The sequence below is a fragment of the Brachyhypopomus gauderio genome, unplaced genomic scaffold, assembly GCF_052324685.1.
Source record: "Brachyhypopomus gauderio isolate BG-103 unplaced genomic scaffold, BGAUD_0.2 sc76, whole genome shotgun sequence".
In the NCBI taxonomy this organism is placed as follows: Eukaryota; Metazoa; Chordata; class Actinopteri; order Gymnotiformes; family Hypopomidae; genus Brachyhypopomus; species Brachyhypopomus gauderio.
Genome location: NW_027506897.1, coordinates 966,265 through 984,896, shown reverse-complemented (window position 1 = coordinate 984,896; position 18,632 = coordinate 966,265). Strand labels below are relative to the sequence as shown.

At 45.8% G+C, this 18,632-nt stretch overlaps 1 protein-coding gene across 1 annotated transcript in view; it reads left to right on the top strand.

The window, feature by feature from the left end:
- Window positions 1-18,632, top strand: part of LOC143491500 (NACHT, LRR and PYD domains-containing protein 12-like) — a 204,458-nt gene that overhangs the window by 15,256 nt on the left and 170,570 nt on the right. Inside the window, exons 5-9 of the mRNA XM_076990558.1 lie at window positions 2,341-4,096; window positions 6,320-6,496; window positions 7,197-7,373; window positions 8,262-8,438; window positions 12,472-12,648. Coding sequence (XP_076846673.1) covers window positions 2,341-4,096; window positions 6,320-6,496; window positions 7,197-7,373; window positions 8,262-8,438; window positions 12,472-12,648 — 2,464 coding nt within the window. The remainder of the gene's footprint in view (window positions 1-2,340; window positions 4,097-6,319; window positions 6,497-7,196; window positions 7,374-8,261; window positions 8,439-12,471; window positions 12,649-18,632) is intronic.

Genomic DNA, 18,632 nt, shown 5'->3' with positions numbered 1-18,632 from the left:
ATCTTGCATAATCATAGTCTATATACAGGAGTGGCCAACCCGTGGCTCGCGAGCCGCATGCGGCTCCCCAGCCGGTCCGCGGGCTCACCTGCACAAACGGGGCGACACACTGCTACATTTTCGTGGTGCGCGGTTTGTTTACAAGCCTAGCGAGCCGCTAATACTTTTAAAACCGGCGTAGTGGAAAACAAGAATTTGACTGTCTTCACAGCTAATAATTACACTTGCCAACACACAACAAATTACACTCACCACTCATGATGTGGCTCTTTGCCATAACAAAGTAAACAAAATGGCTCTTGGTCTCTGACGGGTTGGCCACCCCTGTCTATATAGATGCACTGTACAATATACTATATTGTTATGAACTATCTAGGCTCTAGGCCGTAACAGGGGTGTGAAGGGGTGGAATATGGATGACACAGTGATCCAAGAAGATGTAAAGTATTGGTGTATTTACAAATTTTCTGTTTGTGTATTTACAAACAGAATATATTTACAGGACAAAGTGTACACAGGTACAAACGTCAGAAGTAACCCAGGCCAAAACAACTAACAAAAACCATACTAGAAAGAAACAGACATAATTATACTAACAGGGTGAAACAAAAGACAACACTACTCTGACTTCCTATATACAAAACAGATACAAACCCACAACCCAAACAAAATGGCAGCCACTTCCTACTCACCGTGTGCACACACAAACCACCAATATACATATATCTATACACAACTCTATACAGTTATATTAAAGGAGCACGCAAATCCAAATCACAAGGTCATACACAGTATCTCAATATCTCAAAGTTCACAATCTCTACAAGTTCGGCAAGGCTGAATCGCAACGGGGATCCTCTCATTTCCTCCTTATATACCAGGAAGCCGAGGGCGGAGACTTCATGTTCCCAGGGACATCAGGGATTCCTAGAGTGGAACATGGACTGGACTCCCTGTAACAGATAGGCTTCTCCCGAACACAAAAAGACAGGGTCATAACAATATGCACACACTATATATGACTGAAGCACTCAGTCAAATGGAGGCGTGGTCACAATGGAAGCAGACGGGGTGTCATGACAACACAAGATCAAGCACTAAGCACTAGATCGACCCTTTTCCACCAATGAGGAACCAGAACTGCTCTGGTTTGTGAATCTAATTTGGAACCATTTGTTGTATTTCCACCCATAAAAAGGTTCTGGAACTGTAGATGTTTGATCCCAGCTGGGCGTGGGGAATGATTACAGACACGCCCATAACCTCAACCCCAAAACTCCTATTGAGGGATCAAACCATCACCCTCAGGGTGACCAAACCAGTGTGATACCAGCACAGAGAACCTAAACAACTAAAGATGTCAGTGGAAAGGGCTGACATGATTAAAACTGCTAAAAACGTCTCTTCCAACCAAGGAAGAATGATGAGAACTCAAGAGTGTGAAGACAGAACTCAAGACTGTAGAGAGGAGGAATAGAGGAGACTCAGCAGACAGCCCTTAAGATCTCTTTAACTAACACGGACCACCAGGGGGCCTGTGAGCTGCACTCCAGTGGGCTGGGTGACAGGTGTGGCTGATCTGTGTCTCCCTCTGGAGGCCAAAAATGGCTTAGCCCCAGCTGAGCTGTTGCATGTTACAAGCAATTTTGGATCAGACATCTTTGATTAGCATAGAAACACTTTAGTAAATCTGACTGGTTTGCATTATCTGACTGAGAAACAATAGACAAACAACACACTGTTCATACTTTATCTTCATAATAAAACACATTTGTTGAAGTATTTTACAGCCATTAGCACATACTGTTTAATCATATATCAATAAAAATAATTTAGAAGAGCCTTCAGCATTTAAATGCTCGTAGAAGAATTATTTGTGAGAACATTATAGTTGCCACATTTCATGTCAATTGTGATTTGCACCGCAATCGAAATCTGTCTTCCGCAGTTACCCATCTGTGCAGTTAGAACACACACACACACGCACGCACACACACACACACGCACGCACACACACACACACACACTAGTGATTACTAGGGGGCTGTGGTGCACACATGTCCAGAGCGGTGGGCAGCCCTAGCCCAGCACCCAGGGAGCAGTTGGGGTTAGGTGTCTTGCTCAAGTCATGGCGTCAGGCCTGGGAATCAAACCCACGACCCTCTGGTCACAACCCACAATTCCCTAACCACCAGACCATGACCATATAGATTATTGATCTTGATGTCAAATAAATACATTTTTGCTATTTACTATCAGCATATCTGAAGGTGGCATAGTTCATGTGGGTTTAGTGCAAACAAATAAAATTACTGTCATCATGTGTTTCTGTTGTTTTAGAGATGATCTCTGGATATCAGCAAAAGCTCAAACGCAAACTACTGGAGAAATATAAAAAAATTAAAGGAATTTCAGATCATGGAAGCTCAATTCTTCTGAATAAGATCTTCACAGAGCTCTACATCACAGAGGGAGGGACTGGAGACGTCAATAATGAACATGAGGTGAGACAGATTGAGACAACATCCAGGAGACCAGCAACACAAGAGACACCCATCAAATGTAATGACCTCTTTAAAGACAAACCCATCAGAACAGTGCTGACTAAAGGAGTTGCTGGAATTGGGAAAACAGTCTCTGTGCAGAAGTTCATTATGGACTGGGCTGAAGGAAGAGCCAATCAGGACATCCGCTTCATATTTCCACTTCCTTTTAGGGAGCTGAATTTGATAAAGAAGGAAAGTAATCTGATGGAATTGCTTCATCACTTTTTCCCAGAAACAAAAACATTACAGTTAATAGACTGTGATGCTTATAAAGTCATTTTTATCTTTGATGGTCTGGATGAGTGTCGACTTCCTCTAGATTTCCATAACAATGAGAGCTTATCAGACATAACGAAGTCGACCTCAGTGGATGTGCTGCTGACAAACCTCATCATGAGGAATCTGCTTCCCTCTGCTCTCCTCTGGATAACCTCTCGACCAGCAGCAGCCAATCAGATCCCTCCTGAGTGTGTTGACCAGGTAACAGAGGTACGAGGGTTTAGTGACCCTCAGAAAGAGGAGTACTTCAGGAAGAGAATCAGTGATCAGATCCTGGCTGACAGAATCATCTCACACATGAAGTCATCAAGAAGTCTCTACATCATGTGCCACATTCCAGTCTTCTGTTGGATTGTAGCCACTGTTCTAGAGAGCATGTTGGGTGAAGCAGAGAGTGGAGAGATCCCCAAGACTCTGACTCAGATGTTCACACGCTTCCTGATCTTTAACATCAAACACAAGGACAGAAAGTACCATGGAAAAACTGACACTGATCCTCACCAGACTAGAAATATTGTTCTGGCACTGGGAAAACTGGCTTTCCAACAGCTGGAAAAGGGCAACCTGATCTTCTATGAGGAAGACCTGAGAGAGTGTGGCATTGATGTCAAAGAAGTGTCCGTGTACTCAGGAGTGTGTACCCAGATCTTCAGAAAGGAGTTTGAACTGGAGAAGGTGTTCAGCTTTGTACATCTGAGTGTTCAGGAGTTTCTGGCTGCTTTATATGCATTTCTCTCTTTCATCTCCAACAACACAAATGTGTTGAAACAGAAAAAATATACATTCTTTAAAAGATCAACAATGTCTGACTTCCTTAAGAACGCAGTGGACAAGGCCTTACAGAGTGAGAATGGACACCTGGACCTTTTCCTCCGCTTCCTTCTGGGTCTCTCACTGGAGTCCAATCAGACTCTCTTACGAGGTCTACTGACACAGACAGGAAGCAGCTCTCACAGCACAGAGGAAACAGTCAAGTACATCAAGGAGAAGATCAGGGAGAATCCCTCTCCAGAGAAATCCATCAATCTGTTCCACTGTCTGAATGAACTGAATGATCATTCTCTAGTGCAGGAAGTTCAAACATACCTGAACGGAGGAGATTACAATAATCTCCGTGGAGCTAAACTCTCTCCTGCTCAGTGGTCAGCTGTGGTGTTTGTGTTGCTGAACTCAGAAGAAGAGCTAGATGAGTTTGTCCTGAGTAAATATGACCGATCAGAGGAATGTCTACTGAGACTGATGCCAGTGGTCACAGCATCCAGAAAAGCTGAGTGAGTATTTTTATAAACACATTACAGCACTGGGGGGAGTTTCCCAAAAGCATCATAGAATCAGTACAAAATCATAATAAGACTTGTAACACTGTAGGGAGTTTCTGTACTGGGGTGATTGATCTCTCCCACCAACAATTGAAACAGATCAATTAGAAATAATAATGTGTTGGTGTAAGGTCATGAATATGCATAACCAATTTAATACAATTACTGACTTTAGCATTTACATTACATGATGTTATCTGAACAACAGAGATTCACACACATTTCCTATAGCACAAGACTGATTAGCATAACACAACTGCACATTACAACTGGTTATATGAGACAATACATGTTAGAAATGACAGAAATGCAGCATACAGAGTACAACCTGAATGTTACCTAATAGATGGACAGAAGGGGAAAGTAAGAGTGAGAGAGAGAGAAAAAGAGAAAGAGAGAGGGGGAGAGAGGTGGGGGACTGAGAGGGAGGGAGAGAGAGAAACTACACTACACAAACTCCAATGCTATTTGTCCCTAAATTGAGACTACACATTAGTGACCTACATGACAACAATAAATGAGAAGAAACTGAGGATGATGATGATAATGGCTCAGTGAGCTCAGTCTGGTCATTGAAATTGGCCGACACAGTCAGAGCTGGTTACACAGAGAGACCAGACTGTGTTCCCACTGTGATCTCTCAGTGGTGGAGACAGAGCTGGTTACACAGAGAGACCAGACTGTGTTCCCACTGTGATCTCTCAGTGGTGGAGACAGAGCTGGTTACACAGAGAGACCAGACTGTGTTCCCACTGTGATCTCTCAGTGGTGCAGACAGAGCTGCACTTTCTTACTGAATGTCCTAAATTTGACCCCATTATAAATGAATTCTACAGGAAGGTAATGAGCGTCTCCCCTGAGTTCCAGTGCTGCAGTGACACTGAGACAACCAGTGAGGACAAGAAAACAGATGATGATGAATATTATTATATTTTAATATTATTACTATGCTATTATATTATTATTATATTAAATTACATTATTATTACATATTTAGAAATCATCTTGACTCTTATTTTCCTGTTTTCTTATTGATAAGTAAAAACTCTATAATGCAAATAACGCAATTTCTAGTGCTCTATTCCAACCTATAATACTATCTATAACACTGTCTATAATTGTGTCTATAATACTCTCTATAATTGTGTCTATAACACTGTCTATAACACTCTATAATTGTGTCTATAACACTCTCTATAATTGTGTCTATAACACTCTCTAAAATTGTGTCTATAACACTCTCTATAATTGTGTCTATAATACTGTCTATAACACTCTATAATTGTGTCTATAACACTCTCTATAATTGTGTCTATAACACTCTCTATAATTGTGTCTATAACACTCTCTATAATTGTGTCTATAATACTGTCTGTAACACTGTCTATAATTGTGTCTGTAGTGGTTATTTCCTTTCCTGTTGGCCACGCCCTCCAGGTAGCAACACCTGTTCTTATCCACGTGGCCTATCCACTGCAACCAATAGGTGGAGCCACTCAAACAAAAAAGAACAACACATGAAAAAACAAAAACATACACATGAATAACCGTTTTGGCTCCTACAGTGTCTGTAACTCTGTCTGTAATTGAGTCTTTAATATTGTCTGTAATCTCTTATCTATGTTATATTTATTTTTAGGTGTTTCATATTAGTTGCTTTGGCAACAGTGTATTTTATTGCATTTATGCCAATAAAGAATTGTTGAACTAGAGAGAGAGATACACAGAGAGAAAGAGAGAGAGAGAGAGAGAGAGAGAGAGAAAGAGAGAGAGATAGAGATAGACCAGTGTTTGACACTACTGACCAATCACAACTCACCACATGCTGACCAATCACAACTCACCACATGCTGACCAATCACAACTCACCACATGCTGACCAATCACAACTCACAACTTGTCTGTCTGTTCTCCTCTATGTGTGTTTGTATTACCATGTTTTGGGTCTGTCTGGGTTCATGTGCTTCCTGTTGGATTCTGGGGGGAGGGGAAAGAGAGTGAGGCGTGTGTGTGTGTGTGTGTGTGTGTGTGTGTGTGTGTGTGTGTGTGTGTGTGTGCGCGCGCGCACGTGAGCTTGTGCGTGTAAGGCAACGTGTGTGTGTGGGAGTGAGAGAGATGTTTGTGTTCATGTGTGTGTTGATGTGTAAGTGTGAGTTTTTCTCCTTCTCTCTACAGTCTGTCTCTCTGCAGTATTAGAGAGGAAGGCTGTGCTGCTCTGTGTTCAGCTCTGAGGTCAAACTCCTCATCACACCTGAGAGAGCTGAATCTGCACCACAATAAACTAGGAGACTCAGGAGTGAAGCAGCTCTCTGCTCTACTGGAGGATCCACACTGTACACTGGAGAAAATAGAGTGAGTTACTGACTTACTGACTCTTTACACACACACACGCACACAAATACACACAAGTACACACAAGTACATACGCACACACGCGCACGCACACACGTGCACGCACACACGTGCACGCACGCACACACACGCACGCACACACACAGTACACACACACACACGTACATACACACACACACACGTACATACACACACACACACACGTACATACACACACACGTACATACACACACACACGTACGCACGCACACGCACGCACACGCACGCACGCACATCACGTACACGCACACGTACACACACACACGTACACGAACACATGCACGCACACGCACACACACGCGCGCACACACATACACACACACGCGCGCACACACATACACACACACGCGTACACACACACACGTACACACACACACGTACACACACACGTATGTACACGTACAGGAGTGTTTGTATTACCATGTTTTGGGTCTGTCTGGGTTCATGTGCTTCCTGTTGGATTCTGGGGGGAGGGGAGAGAGAGTGAGGCGTGTGTGTGTGTGTGTGTGTGTGTGTGTGTGTGTGTGTGTGTGTGTGTGTGTGTGTGCGCGCACGTGAGCTTGTGCGTGTAAGGCAACGTGTGTGTGTGGGAGTGAGAGAGATGTTTGTGTTCCCATGTGTGTTGATGTGTAAGTGTGAGTTTTTCTCCTTCTCTCTACAGTCTGTCTTGGTGCAGTATTAGAGAGGAAGGCTGTGCTGCTCTGTGTTCAGCTCTGAGGTCAAACCCCTCATCACACCTGAGAGAGCTGAATCTGCACTTCAATGAACCAGGAGACTCAGGAGTGAAGCAGCTCTCTGCTCTACTGGAGGATCCACACTGTACACTGGAGATACTAGAGTGAGTTACTGACTTACTGACTCTATACACACACACACACACACACACACTCACACACACTCACACACACTCAAACAAATACACACACACGCACACACACTCAAACAAATACACACACACGCACACACACGCACACACAAGTACACACACACGCACACACAAGTACATACACACACGCGCACACACACACGCGCACGCACACACGCGCGCACGCACACACGCGTACGTACACACACGTACGTACACACACGTACGTACACACACACACACGTACGTACACACACACACGTACGTACACACACACACGTACATACACACACACACACACACACGTACGTACACACACGTACATACACACACACACGTACATACACACACACACGTACATACACACACACACGTACATACACACACACACATACACACGCACGTACGTACGCACGCACGCACACGCACGTACACGCACACGTACACGCACACGCACGTACACGCACACGTACACGCACACGTACACACACACACGTACACGTACACATGCACGCACACACACGAGCGCACACACACACGCGCGCACACACACGCGCGCACACACACACACGTATGTACACGTACAGGAGTGTTTGTATTACCATGTTTTGGGTCTGTCTGGGTTCATGTGCTTCCTGTTGGATTCTGGGGGGAGGGGAGAGAGAGTGAGGCGTGTGTGTGTGTGTGTGTGTGTGTGTGTGTGTGTGTGTGTGTGTGTGTGTGTGTGTGTGTGTGTGTGTGTGTGTGCGTGCACGTGAGCTTGTGCGTGTCAGGCAACGTGTGTGTGTGGGAGTGAGAGAGATGTTTGTGTTCCCATGTGTGTTGATGTGTAAGTGTGAGTTTTTCTCCTTCTCTCTACAGTCTGTCTGGCTGCAGTATTAGAGAGGAAGGCTGTGCTGCTCTGTGTTCAGCTCTGAGGTCAAACCCCTCATCACACCTGAGAGAGCTGAATCTGAACTACAATAAACTAGGAGACTCAGGAGTGAAGCAGCTCTCTGCTCTACTGGAGGATCCACACTGTACACTGGAGAAACTACAGTGAGTTACTGACTTACTGACTCTTTATACACAAACACACACACACACACACACACACACACACACACACGCACACACGCACACACGCACACTCGCACACACGCACACTCACACACACGCACACACAAATACACACACACGCACACACAAGTACATACACACACAAGTACACGCACACACGCGCGCGCACACACGCGCGCGCACACACGCGCACACACACACGCGCACACACACACGCGCACGCACACACGCGCACACACACACGCGCACACACACACGCACACACACACACACGCACGCACACACACACGCACGCACACACGCGCGCACACACGCGCGTACACACGCGCGTACACACGCGCGTACACACGTACGTACACACGTACGTACACACGTACGTACACACGTACGTACACACACACACACGTACGTACACACGTACATACACACACACGTACATACACACACACGTACATACACACACACACACATACACACGCACACACATACACACGCACGTACGTACGCACGCACGTACACGCACACGTACACGCACACGTACACGCACACGTACACACACACACGTACACGTACACATGCACGCACACACACGAGCGCACACACACGCGCGCACACACACGCGCGCACACACACGCGCGCACACACACGCGCGCACACACACGCGCGCACACACACACACACACGTACACACACACACGTACACACACACGTATGTACACGTACAGGAGTGTTTGTATTACCATGTTTTGGGTCTGTCTGGGTTCATGTGCTTCCTGTTGGATTCTGGGGGGAGGGGAGAGAGAGTGAGGCGTGTGTGTGTGTGTGTGTGTGTGTGTGTGTGTGTGTGTGTGTGTGTGTGTGTGTGTGTGTTTGTGTGTTTGTGTGTGCGCGCATGTGAGCTTGTGCGTGTAAGGCAACGTGTGTGTGTGGGAGTGAGAGAGATGTTTGTGTTCCCATGTGTGTTGATGTGTAAGTGTGAGTTTTTCTCCTTCTCTCTACAGTCTGTCTGTCTGCAGTATTAGAGAGGAAGGCTGTGCTGCTCTGTGTTCAGCTCTGAGGTCAAACCCCTCATCACACCTGAGAGAGCTGAATCTGACCTACAATGAACCAGGAGACTCAGGAGTGAAGCAGCTCTCTGCTCTACTGGAGGATCCACACTGTACACTGGAGAAACTAGAGTGAGTTACTGACTTACTGACACACATACACACACACACACACACAAGTACACACACACGCACACACAAGTACATACACACACGCACACGCACACACGCGCACGCACACACGCGCGCACGCACACACGCGCGCACGCACACACGCGTACGCACACACACGTACGTACACACACGTACGTACACACACACACGTACGTACACACACGTACGTACGTACACACACGTACGTACGTACACACACGTACGTACGTACACACACGTACGTACACACACACACACACACACGTACGTACACACACGTACATACACACACGTACATACACACACACACGTACATACACACACACACACACAAATACACACGCACGTACGTACGCACGCACGCACACGCACGTACACGCACACGTAAACGTACACACACACACGTACACACACACACGTACACGTACACACACGAGCGCACACACACGCGCGCACACACACGCGCGCACACACACGTATGTACACGTACAGGAGTGTTTGTATTACCATGTTTTGGGTCTGTCTGGGTTCATGTGCTTCCTGTTGGATTCTGGGGGGAGGGGAGAGAGAGTGAGGCGTGTGTGTGTGTGTGTGTGTGTGTGTGTGTGTGTGTGTGTGTGTGTGTGTGTGTGTGTGTGTGCGCGCACGTGAGCTTGTGCGTGTAAGGCAACGTGTGTGTGTGGGAGTGAGAGAGATGTTTGTGTTCATGTGTGTGTTGATGTGTAAGTGTGAGTTTTTCTCCTTCTCTCTACAGTCTGTCTGACTGCAGTATTAGAGAGGAAGGCTGTGCTGCTCTGTGTTCAGCTCTGAGGTCAAACCCCTCATCACACCTGAGAGAGCTGAAACTGAACCACAATGAACCAGGAGACTCAGGAGTGAAGCAGCTCTCTGCTCTACTGGAGGATCCACACTGTACACTGGAGAAACTAGAGTGAGTTACTGACTTACTGACTCTTTACACACACACACGCACACAAATACACACAAGTACACACAAGTACATACGCACACACGCGCACGCACACACGTGCACGCACACACGTGCACGCACGCACACACACGCACGCACACACACAGTACACACACACACACGTACATACACACACACACACGTACATACACACACACACACACGTACATACACACACACGTACATACACACACACACACACGTACGCACGCACACGCACGCACACGCACGCACGCACATCACGTACACGCACACGTACACACACACACGTACACGAACACATGCACGCACACGCACACACACGCGCGCACACACATACACACACACGCGCGCACACACATACACACACACGCGTACACACACACACGTACACACACACACGTATGTACACGTACAGGAGTGTTTGTATTACCATGTTTTGGGTCTGTCTGGGTTCATGTGCTTCCTGTTGGATTCTGGGGGGAGGGGAGAGAGAGTGAGGCGTGTGTGTGTGTGTGTGTGTGTGTGTGTGTGTGTGTGTGTGTGTGTGCGCACGTGAGCTTGTGCGTGTAAGGCAAGGTGTGTGTGTGGGAGTGAGAGAGATGTTTGTGTTCATGTGTGTTGATGTGTAAGTGTGAGTTTTTCTCCTTCTCTCTACAGTCTGTCTAGGTGCAGTATTACAGAGGAAGGCTGTGCTGCTCTGTGTTCAGCTCTGAGGTCAAACCCCTCATCACACCTGAGAGAGCTGAATCTGCACCACAATCAACCAGGAGACTCAGGAGTGAAGCAGCTCTCTGCTCTACTGGAGGATCCACACTGTACACTGGAGAAACTAGAGTGAGTTACTGACTTACTGTCACTTTACACACACACACACGCACACACGCACACACGCACACACGCACACACACTCAACACACACACACACACACAAATACACACACACGCACACACAAGTACATACACACACACACACACGCACACACACGCGCGCACATCACGTACACACGCGCGCGCACACACGCGCGCGCACACGTACATACACACGCGCACGTACATACACACGCGCACGTACATACACACGCGCACGTACATACACACGTACATACACACACACGTACATACACACACACGTACGTACATACATACACACACGTACGTACATACACACACGCACGCACGCGCACACACGCACGCACGCGCACACACGCGCACGCACACACGCGCACGCACACACACGCACGTACACACACGCACATACACACACGTACATACACACACGTACATACACACACGTACATACACACACGTACATACACACACGTACATACACACACGTACATACACACACACACACGCACGCACGCACGCACGCACATCACGTACACGCACACACGTACACACACACACGTACACACACACACGTACACACACACACGTACACACACACACGTACACACACACACGTACACACACACACGTACACACACACACGTACACGTACACATGCACGCGCGCACACACACACACACACACACGTACACACACACACGTACACACACACACGTACACACACACACGTACACACACACACGTACACACACACGTACACACACACGTACACACACACGCATGTACACGTACAGGAGTGTTTGTATTACCATGTTTTGGGTCTGTCTGGGTTCATGTGCTTCCTGTTGGATTCTGGGGGGAGGGGAGAGAGAGTGAGGCGTGTGTGTGTGTGTGTGTGCGCGCACGTGAGCTTGTGCGTGTAAGGCAAGGTGTGTGTGTGGGAGTGAGAGAGATGTTTGTGTTCCCATGTGTGTTGATGTGTAAGTGTGAGTTTTTCTCCTTCTCTCTACAGTCTGTCTTGGTGCAGTATTAGAGAGGAAGGCTGTGCTGCTCTGTGTTCAGCTCTGAGGTCAAACCCCTCATCACACCTGAGAGAGCTGAATCTGACCTACAATGAACCAGGAGACTCAGGAGTGAAGCAGCTCTCTGCTCTACTGGAGGATCCACACTGTACACTGGAGAAACTAGAGTGAGTTACTGACTTACTGACTCTTTATACACACACACACATATACCCATACAAACACACACACACACACACACACACACACACACACACACACACACACACACACACACACACACACACACGCACACACGCACTCAACACACACACACACACACACACACTCAACACACACACACTCAACACACACACACTCAACACACACACACGCACTCAACACACACACGCACACACAAATACACACACACGCACACACAAGTACATACACACACACACACACGCACACACACGCGCGCACATCACGTACACACGCGCGCGCACACACGCGCGCGCACGTACATACACGCGCGCACGTACATACACACGCGCACGTACATACACACGCGCACGTACATACACACACACGTACATACACACACGCACGTACACACGTACACACGCGCACACGTACACACGCGCACACACACGCACGCGCGCACACGCACGCGCGCACACACGCGCGCACACACGCGCGCACACACGCGCACGTACATACACACACACGTACATACACACACGTACATACACACACACGCACGCACGTACACGTACACACGCACGCGCGCACACGCACGCGCGCACACGCACGCACGTACATACACGCGCACGTACATACACACACACGTACATACACACACACGTACACACACACACACGTACACACACACGTACACACACACGTACACACACACGTACACACACACGTACACACACGCATGTACACGTACAGGAGTGTTTGTATTACCATGTTTTGGGTCTGTCTGGGTTCATGTGCTTCCTGTTGGATTCTGGGGGGAGGGGAGAGAGAGTGAGGCGTGTGTGTGTGTGTGTGTGTGTGTGTGTGTGTGTGTGTGTGTGCGCACGTGAGCTTGTGCATGGAAGGCAACGTGTGTGTGTGGGAGAGAGATGTTTGTGTTCACGTATGTGTTGATGTGTAAGTGTGAGTTTTTCTCCTTCTCTCTACAGTCTGTCTTACTGCAGTATTAGAGATGAAGGCTGTGCTGCTCTGTGTTCAGCTCTGAGGTCAAACCCCTCATCACACCTGAGAGAGCTGAAACTGAACAACAATGAACCAGGAGACTCAGGAGTGAAGCAGCTCTCTGCTCTACTGGAGGATCCACACTGTACACTGGAGAAACTAGTGTGAGTTACTGACTTACTGACTCTATATACATGCACACACACACACACACACACACACACACACACACACACACACACACACACACCATCACACACACACGCACACACAAGTACATACACACACAAGTACATACACACACACGGGCACACACACACGCGCACACACACACGCGCACACACACACGTACATACACACACACACGTACATACACACACACACGTACATACACACACGTACACACACACACACACACACACACATACACACACACGTACGTACGCACGCACATCACGCACGTACACACACACACACACACACACACACATACAGGATCCACACTGTACACTGGAGACCCTACAATGAGTGTTTACACTGATTGAGTTTGTGTATAGAGTGTGATGAGTATGTGTTCATGTCTGATTCTGTCCTATTCTCTGTCTTACAGTATCTGACCACTTCAGTGAAGACACTGAAGTTGATCTGACCTGATCTGAGTCTCTCATGGGGCAGTCATGGCCTGGTGGTAGGGAACTGGTCTTGTGACTGGAGGGTCGTGGGTTTGATTCCCAGGCCTGAGGCCATGACTGAGGTGCCCTTGAGCAAGGCACCTAACCCCAACTGCTCCCCGGGCGCCGGGCTAGGGCTGCCCACCACTCTGGGCATGTGTGCACCACAGCCCCCTAGTAATCACTGGTGTTTGTTAACTGCACAGATGGGTTAAATGCGGAGGACAAATTTCGATTGCTGTGTAAAAAATCACAATTGACAAAATATGGCACTTTATACAACGAAGAGGACAACCACACACATACACATACACGCACACACGTGATTGTGATTATATTTTTATACTTTTGTTTTATGTTCTCTAAGTTCATAACCATCAACACTGTGAGAGGTGGATTAAGTGGAATTATCGCAATATGAAAGTGAACCAGGAACTGTGTGTGTGTGTGAAGATAATGTTGTGTATTTTACTCCAATCTTTATAAAATGTAGTCTGAAGGTAATAAATATATATGAATTAAACATGTAAAGCCCAGTGTAGACCATAATTTAACCTTTACTACAGGTATTGACATCAGTTCATCCATACACACTATCATTTCAATGTTTCTCTTGTCCACAAATCACCAGATGAAAACTGTACGTATGTTTTAGACTCCTGCATCATTAGATTATTATGAATGAATGAGTGTGTGTGTGTGTGTGTGTGTGTGTGTGTAGATAACTGTACATGTAGGTGTGTTTTTAGACTCCAGCATCATTAGATTATTATGAATGAATGTGTGTGTGTGTGTGTGTGTGTGTGTGTTTGTGTAGATAACTGTACATGTAGGTGTGTTTTTAGACTCCTGCATCATTAGATTATTATGAATGAATGTGTGTGTGTGTGTGTGTGTGTGTGTGTGTGTGTGTGTGTGTGTGTGTGTGTAGATAACTGTACATGTAGGTGTGTTTTTAGACTCCTACATCATTAGATTATTATGAATGAATGTGTGTGTGTGTGTGTAGATAACTGTACATGTAGGTATGTTTTTAGACTCCTACATCATTAGATTATTATGGTCCTTCTTTAATTTAATCACGTGACCTACAACAGGGAAAACATTTACAAATAAAAAGTTCTGAAGGTGTTGATGTGAAACGCTGCTGTAAATTATGTAGAACAGGGATGGGCAACTGGCCACACACGGCCCTCGTCCTCACTCAGTGCGGCCCGCAAATACATCAATAATTCTTTAATAACTAAAAGAAAAAAACCGATAGAGCAGGACTTTTTTGTTCTTGTCACGTAGGGCTACGCCCCCCTCTCCCGTGTCGGTGTTGTTCCTTGCCCGGTTATCCCGCCCTGCGTGTCTGTTGTCCTGGTTTCCCTCTGTCTGCCACGCCCGTGTCGTCATTGTGTTCAGTTGTGTCTAGTTTAGTCCTGTGTACTTGTATCTCTGTGTTTCGCCCGTTGTCGGTTGTTTGTGGTTTGTTCGGTTTTGTGGATTATCTGTCATCGCTGTTCTGGTATTTTCCGTCTCCGTTGTGTTTCTCCGTTGTGAATGACTCTCCTGTTACGACTCCTGCCTGTCCTGTTGACCACTTGGACGGCTCTCCCGTTTTGACCCTGTACAAACGACTTCGTCTATGGAATTCCCTTTATTAAATCTCGCTCTTCTCAGCGTTTGTGTCCGCCTCCTCGCTCCGCAGCGCGCTACGCGTTACACTTCTTTGATATGAAGGAGTTCAAATTCCTTTCTGCACTTTTTTATTAAGCAAATGTTTTGTCTTTGTTGCTTATTAAGGACATGTTAATGCATTTATATGCAGAAAATAGATGTATGTTGGTGCAATAAACATACAGATCTGAATTAATTTAAAATGTGTTCTTATTGAGAATAATTTGTAGTGTCTTTCATATCCAATTATTTGAAGTGCGTGGTCATGTGGCCCTCCAATAATAATGCTAAAAAAATGTTGGCCCTCTTTATCATGGAAGTTGCTCATCCCTGATGTAGAAAATAACCAACGTCTTTACAATCTGATTTCGTTCATCTGCCGCCATCTAGTGGTCAAAGGGGGCACAGCGCTCCGTTTGCTCTGGGCTGTTGGGCAACAGGTGTTTGTTTGGGAACTTGAACAAGAGTGAAAGAAATGTGTCCTAAATAAAGTACTGAACTACGTATTTCTAATAGTTACAGATGTCAGTTATGCTGTTTATGAAATAAACAAACTGTCTCACTTGTCCTTAGTATTGTTCACCTAAAGGTACAAAGTGAACTTCATTTCACAGGTGTAGAAAAAGGCCCCTAGAGCTCAGAGGGTCTTTAAACTGCTCAAATCACAGCTCAAAACACAGCTAAAGTAGCTCAAAACACAACTTTAAACTCAGCTTTGAACACAGCTCGAAACTGTTTTAATACTTTTATTAACATATAAAACGCTGCATGGCTTAGCTCCAGACTATCTTAGTGAACTTATTGAACAATATAACCCAGTGCGTTCACTTCGCTCGCAGGACGCAGGGTTATTAACTGTTCCTAGGATCAAAAAGATCACAGCAGGTGGAAGAGCCTTTTCTTTTAAAGCTCCACAATTGTGGAATAATCTTCCTGCCTCTATTCGGGACTCAGACACAGTCTCAATGTTTAAAACTCGATTAAAGACTCATCTGTTTAGTTTGGCCTTTGATTAATCTGTTACATAGTTACTACATCTCGTATCTTTTCTCCGAGGTTCACCTGGAGAGTAACATTGCAGTCGGAGCCTACAATACCAGCATCGCTGCTCCGACACGGAATGAAAGCCTGGCGTTCATCAACAGACATTTACAGTGACAATATCAAAACCCAGAACTTTCATTTTTACCTTTACTTAGTCTGATTGTGTGATTTGTGTGCGACTTGTGTATTTGTCTGTATTTTGTGTAATTTGTGTGTTAACGGGCCGCCCAATGGAGGATGGGTTCCCTTTTGAGTCTTGGTTCTCCCGAGGTTTCTTCCTAATCCCCACCATCATAGGGAGTTTTTCCTCGCCACTGTCGCCTTTGGCTTGCTCATTAGGGTTCTGGACCCATAGTATTGTTAACCTTTTAAATCCTGTAAAGCGCTTTGTGACAACATGTGTTGTGAAAAGCGCTATACAAATAAACTTTGATTTGATTTGATACTGCATGCACTATCTGTGGCGGCCATTTTGAGACATTCTTTACGTTTTTCAGATTCTTGTACTAGTTCACTTTAAAACTAGATATCTCAAGTTGTACATATAGGAAAATTATCATTCAGGGCTCAAACTGAAGTAGACAGTTGGGGGAACATTGATTCACTTCAATATCATATTCCCATAATTGTGTTTTATTTTAGAGCCTCTTACATATGCTAATATGCCCGGAAAGTCAGGAATGCAGTGTTGAACTTGAACTTCACAAAGTATGTATATTCACATAGTTATTCAAATCTAGTCAGAAAAAGAAAATATAATTCACCAGGGCATCTCTGACAACATAGAAAAAATGAAGCAAATCCATGCAAGCATTGAAAAGTTATTCAGCTTTATCCAAGGTGTGTCCAGTGCACCACACCCATGTCCAAATATGCCACACCCCATACACACCATTAGCCAACTAAGCTAACATGCTAACAAATTCCTTACACGAAACCGAGGAGCTACAACAAACAACAACGTTGCACATATTACAGAAAGACCAGAAAATTACAATGAATAAATTCCATGTCCAATTATGAACGTTATGATATTTATGTCCAATATAGTCCGACAGGCTAAGCTAAGCTTACGTCGCCAACTCCGGTAGCATCCGACACGATACAGAGACTCCAGCACTCAAAAGCTCCAATACTGTTTATAATCTAATGTTTAGTATTAGAATATATATTTTGTACAAAATCGCTTATGTAAAATTATCCATTTTTACTCACGAGTCTGTAGCCGGTGTACAGTCTCACTTCCGGGTTGGCGTCGTATCCGAAAAATGTAAATAAATTCCACCAAAAGTAATCCTTTTATTTTCTGTGATGTTCAAAGGTATCCACAATCGAAATAAAAACGAACAAAATGATCCATGACTGCTTCAGTTTCGCCGAACAGTGTGTTCTGGGGAGCTTAGCTTAGGTTAGCAAAGGTTAGCTTACGTTGCTATGCTAGCGGACCCACATTGGAAATGACTAGAGAGTTTACGAAGCCTCGTTACAAAGAAATCATCCACCAATCATGACAAATGAGGGCTGGTTAGCTTCAGAAGGAAGTAAACTATTGGTTAAAACAGCTTTCAATCACTTCTAATGCGCCAGATTGT